The 6,000-nt window shown below is 41.0% G+C and overlaps 1 protein-coding gene across 1 annotated transcript in view; it reads left to right on the top strand.

Annotated features, from left to right (window-relative positions):
- Positions 1 to 5,588, top strand: part of F13A1 (coagulation factor XIII A chain) — a 61,092-nt gene extending 55,504 nt beyond the window's left edge. The window contains exon 15 of the mRNA XM_051799067.1: positions 3,289 to 5,588. Within this exon, the coding sequence (XP_051655027.1) occupies positions 3,289 to 3,433 (145 nt within the window). The 3' untranslated portion in view covers positions 3,434 to 5,588. The remainder of the gene's footprint in view (positions 1 to 3,288) is intronic.
- Positions 5,589 to 6,000: the final 412 nt, after the last annotated feature.

Here is a 6,000-nt window from a genome sequence, read left to right on the forward strand (position 1 = left end):
TTCTCAGTCACACCACATGCTGACACCGTGGTACCTGTATACTAAGCAAGTTGTTTCCTAAATTCTCTCTCCATTTGAGTGTTATAAGCTTAGCCAGTTCCAGGGTATATAATGGAGATCCTTGGAAAATTTTGCAGCCATTTGCTTTGGGCAGCCAAAGCAGTGTTATCTGTCATTACCTGAGCTGATGGTCCCCAGGTGTGTGCAAAATGAGTTTGAAAAATTGCCTGTGTTCAGGAGCTGCATAAATTGTCAGCATCCTCTGCAGCTGGTAGGGGAGGTCTGGGCCTGACTGCACGTGGGACAGGAATAAAAAGATCAAAACCAGCCTCCAGAGTGGAGCTGATAGAAAAATGACTGTGAAAGGGCATCATACTGTGCTTGCTTTGTGCACATGGTATGTCACAGGCACTGCTGAACATGACTCAGCACGGTCCACAGGAGTTACACAAGTTGAAGCAATAGCCTTCACTGCTGCCCAGCCATTCCCGCCCCCCTTGTTGTTCTGCATCCTTCTCAATCCAAAACCTGATGTGGGCTGCTCTCATTTTCAAGGATGCAAAAATTGTCAGGAGCATCAAAGGCACAGGAGTTAGGAAGAAAAATGACTCATGGAACAGACGTCATTTTCCTTTGTCACCATGTTTTCCTCTTTTCAGTAATGCCCTTAGCATCATTTAAAATGGAAATGGATCAACTTAGTCATTTTAAGATTTAACTTCTCTCAGATGAATGTAGGATGCAGGTGATACACACAGAGGACAGAGCAGGGGGCAGTTGTAGTTTATTTAAATAATAATCACATTTGTCTCCGTGCATTCAAAGTGATAAATGGTTCTGGTGTGGTGATGGCTCAGCATATTATGCAGAACCATTCATCACTGAGTTCTCTCCCAGGAAAAATCAGATCAGGGTGGCTTTACTCCATTTGCAGGGAGAATTAAACACATTCTAGGCTTTCCCCATGCTTCCATCACTTCCCTGTTTATCAGGGACTGTCATATATGGAATGTAGCTTATTCCAGTTCTTTGTGGGGATAAGGCTTTTGACCTCTGTATTTTTAAGGTAGCTTTTCTGTATCACTTGTGACTCCACAAAACATGTCGCATGTGATCCAGCAGATACCACATTATTCTGGGAATGTAGTAGCCTGGGGGCTTCAATTTTGACCATTCATAAAATCTATGTATAGATATAGATATTAATATTTAGCTATTAGCCTCAGACAAATGAGGAGCATGACATGAAAAAGCCTTTGGCAGCAGCAATCCCTACACGGGGCACAGTCTTTGCATGACAAATGAGAACTAACCAGGCCATGAGGGATAGTGTTAAAAGGATTATAGCCAAGCATGCTTTCACACTAGCAGGTAAGTCATGTTGAGTGTTTCTACACATCAAAGCTCAGCTAGTATTAGCATTTGTAGAGAGAAGCAAGTTTTTTTAGAAATAGGACAGTAGAGAGACAGGAAAAGGTGGGTTTGGTTTCCCAGCACAGCTGTTGTCTTCCCGCACACATACACACACACACACACACACGCACATATATATATATAAGTATATATATACACAGAGAGGATAGCACCATAAAACAAGGATAGAAGTGCCACCCTCTCTCACTGAAGCACTGTAAAAATGCAGCCCAAAAACCTTCATCCCTAGAGAATCTGGCCCCCCGCAACTGCTCAAGAAGTGTAGTCTGCACAGCAGACTTGCGTAATATCTTCTTCACTTTCCATACAGATAATCCCTTGCAGATAATTCCCATAAAATCTACATCTTAAAATATATTTAACCTTCTGCAGCAATTGAAGTCACTGCATTTTCATGCTACCGTTTTACTGGGCATCTGGTGGATGCAGGCAGGCCAGCCAAGGGGAACAGAATACCTCTCATTAATAACAAAGATGAAGAGAGGATAAACACCTTCTGGAAGCAGTCTGCACATGCTCTTACCAAAAATATGATCTTCCTTTACTTTTTTTCCCTAAAACTGGGTACATGCCCCAAGGTACCTATGAGTATATATGTAAAATGCAGTGCAGTGCCATGCTAAGCTAACCTCCAAGGAGCTAGAATACCTCTCGTTTTACCAGGGGCAGACTTCACTGAGACAAATATTCAGGTGGGAGGATTCCAGGCTAGCTCATTTAGAGCTAATTAAGGTTTCTTGTCTTGTGGCAGCTTGTGCTGAGACTGGGCAGTCATTTCTGTCCTGACCCTGGCATAGGATATGGAACCTGAGAACCAAATCCTATCAGATAAGAATTTTAAACAGTGACTGAGGTATAGGCTTACTTTGCTCTCACTTTGTTCAGTTGTTTGCATAATACTATAGTTGTATGAGATGAGAACACTGCCTAAATTTATAATCCTCTTATTTAATGATGAGGAAAAGAACATTCATTTTAATAAAGAGCTCCCCACAACACTACCTTCTGCACTGGTTCCTTTGGAGCAGTTGTATCCTGACACCCCCCAAACACAATCAATCAATCAATATCAGCCTTCAAAATCCTTGCACAGAACTTAATGAAGGCACTGAGAACACACAAAACCCCAGTACTTGAGGCTCTCCATGCATCTTAATCATAGCAAAAAATAGAAAACCAAAAGCAGTGCAGAATACAGTTGCTTTATAGTATGAGTTATCAAGAGTCATACATAACGTAAAATGTAAAATGCAAGAGTAACTGTTAACAGCAGGAGTCCCAAGAACACTTTTGCTTACTTGTAAGGACTTGAAGGAGTCATCTGAAGTGGCCAGTGAGGAGATCTGTTGATATTACAGCTGGCACAGGGTGGTTCAGAGCAGGAGCTGGCAGAGGGGTTCAACATCTCATCAGTGCTGCATTAGGCTTGCATGGAAATGCCCTGAACACTTCATAAAAAGAATTTGTTTAACCATTTAAGGAATCAGCAACAGGTTATAGGCTATAAAAAACAGAAAAAAATGGAATTATAAAATGGAAAAATATATGTTAGATATAAAGAAGGTCATTCTGAAGATGATGAAGAGACAGAAGTGACAGGAGGCAGAAGAAAATGGATTAATTTTGGAAATTTAAAGTTAGCCTGGAGGAAAGGCTAGAAAAGGCTTTGACAGAGTCAGTTATGAGAGGAATAGAAGACAGAGGGAGTAATTTATTGGACATTTATGAGACTGAGTGAAACATAAAAAAATTTGGGACGTGTTATACTATCCACCTTAAGCTTCTCTGTTGTGTGGCATGTTGAGAGCACTGGCCAACTGATCACAATATTGTAACTTTTCTTTTTTTCTGCAGGAGTATCCCAATGAATTCTACATTGACCTGGGAAGTAAAATGCATCCCAATGCGACCAGGGTTGCGAAAGCTGATTGCAAGCCTGAATTGTGATGCTTTGAGGCATGTGTATGGTGAGCTGAATGTCCAGATTCAGAAACCATGAACCAAGGTGCTGCCTTCTTCTCCCATTTAGCTGTATTTCAAAATATCATGGTAAGGGCGTAGCAGAGGAAGAGATGTAAATTTGCTTGGTGTTATATTGGTCATCCTTGCATTGAAAAAAAATTGATATAGAAAACTAATTGGCAAGGCTGGGGAGAGCATGAAAAAGCACCTGGATAGTGAATGATTTAAAATGTAATTAAAGGCAATTCTAGGTCATATTATTCCTATAGTTCACCTGTATTTATGGTCTTTTGCATTACTGCTTCAAGAGAATTTGAAAAGCTCCATTCAGCTCCATTCAGGTTTTAATTAAGGCCTGATATTTCACTGAAAAGGGAATAAAAAAAAAAGAACCCAGTATTATAAATGCTTAGACTGAATTACACAACATTATGGTAGATCATTCAGGCTGCAATAGAAACAGGTATTTCTAGCTAAAGGGTCTGCTTTATCTTACAATGTAATGATGTTCAGGTTCATAGAGAGCTGGCTTTGCTGGAAGTATCTCAGGATGTGTTATCTCCAGAATATTCTCAGCCTCTTGTTTCCTCTTGCAGCTTCCCTATGCTTTTTCTCCTACTCTTTCATGTGTGCAGCCACCCACACATACTCACTTCTGTATTCCATACCCTCATCCCACCCCGTGTGCTGTTGATATGCTGTTCCTCTTCTTTGCTTGGTGAAAATCCCTGCTCAGAATTCATCACACCAAACTTGCATTTCCTGGTGTATATGTGATACATATACTCTTGTGTATGATGTGTTCTCTCTTCTTCACCCTTTTCTGTCTTTTTTGCTCTCCTGAACCCACCCTGTAAACCCATTTCCCCTCATGAGCGTGTACTGGGGGTGTTCATCACCCCAGAGCAGTTCAGATTGGTAAATGAGGTGAAGAAGAGAGGAGTGGAGGGGGGGCCCGAGAGTCTTCTCCTGCCAGTCCCACAACCCTAACAAATATCCTGCACTGGAGCTGGGGGTGAGTTTAAACTAAAAATCTGGAGAGGAGTTTAGATTAAAAAGTGCCTGAAAGTTCCTAGGAATCATGGCTACTTCAAAGTGAAGTCCTGTTACAAGAGTAACCCCAGAAATACATAGCTCAACTGGAAAAGGAATAAAGATGTATCCTGAGAGTCAGAAATTCCAGAAGCTGGATCTGCTTCCTGCCTTTCTCATGGCATATTCCTCTGTGAGGTGCAGGGGGGCCTCCTAAGGCATCGCTCCTCCCTTGAGGACCTTCTTGCCCAGAAGCTTCTCTTAATCTGTCATTTCCAGTAGTTTTCCATTCAGAGTACTGCTCCATACTAAGCCATGTACCCCATTATGCTAGGGCACCAGGGGTGGGGGTGGGTGTTCATTTCTCATCTTCCCTAAAATACTTTTTGGGATCTTTTTCCCACGAGACAAAGGTGCAACTACTCTCCACTGGGCACAGTCTGTAAGAGCATATCCTGTACTAACAGCACGGGTGAGCTAACTGAATTTCTAAAGAAGTCAAAAGGAACCTCTTGCTCTTTAAACACTGGGGGGTTATTGTACCATTTGGTGGTCTCAGTGAAAAGCTCCCTTGTTGCCACACATTGCCCACATTGCCTCCTGCAAAACCTGTGACCAGCTGTTAAAAATAAGCAAGTCCTGGAGGGGGGAGAACTGCAGGCTGTTATTTTACTAAAGTGTGTGGAACAAAGCAAAAATTCATAACACCTCGTATACTCAGGGAGTACCCTTGGATCCAGGAAAATCAGACTTTTTGGGGCTTTCATGTCAGGCCTGGGCACACTCTCATTTTATACAGCTTATGTGACCACATTAGAAACTTCGCAATGTCGAAGCCTCCCATATAAGTCCTCTGGGGTACAAGAGACTATTGTAAGTGCAAGGTGACAATCTATATTAAGTAATTATGCAGTTTTACCAGGGTCTACATCTTCTAATAAAATTATCCATTTGCTCTTGCATATAAACCTGCTTTCCATTCCAAACATTTTATAAATACAGTGTAATAAGAATTTAAAATAAAGTGTATCTGTTTGCACTTTTGTCTTGTGTTCTGTATTTTGAACAAATACTTCTTCCACCTAGTAGCACTATAGATACCAGCTGCTGCATTTTAATTGTAAAAATTAGAAAATTCACTTCTGAGCCATGCTAATAAAAGTGCTTTCTTTGCTGGTAATGAGAAAAACCTATATTTATTTAAATGTAAAAAAAAATTACAGGTTCAATTTAACCATTTTCCTTTGGTTTTCCTTCCATTTCAACAACTGACTACCTAATGCATTGGAAAAGGTGATAGTTTCCAGAGCATATCACTAGTGCCAGCAAAGAGAATCCCTAGATTTCTCTGGAAATTGCTTTAACAGGTCAGAGCCCATTAAGAGGCTAGTTTGCCCCTAATGAAACCTTACCTAATCCCAATTCTAAAGTGACATTTGCCAAGAAACGGGAAGTATTTTTATTCATAGTTTATAGAGGGGTATATTAAAACAAAAAGAAGTGATGGCTGGGAATAGAGACCAGGGATGTCAACAGACCTTGGCATCATCAACCTGCTCACTCTGTACAGAG

The sequence above is a fragment of the Manacus candei genome, unplaced genomic scaffold (genome assembly GCF_025592945.1).
Source record: "Manacus candei isolate 608988 ecotype Guabito, Panama unplaced genomic scaffold, ASM2559294v1 h1tg000049l, whole genome shotgun sequence".
NCBI lineage: Eukaryota > Metazoa > Chordata > Aves > Passeriformes > Pipridae > Manacus > Manacus candei.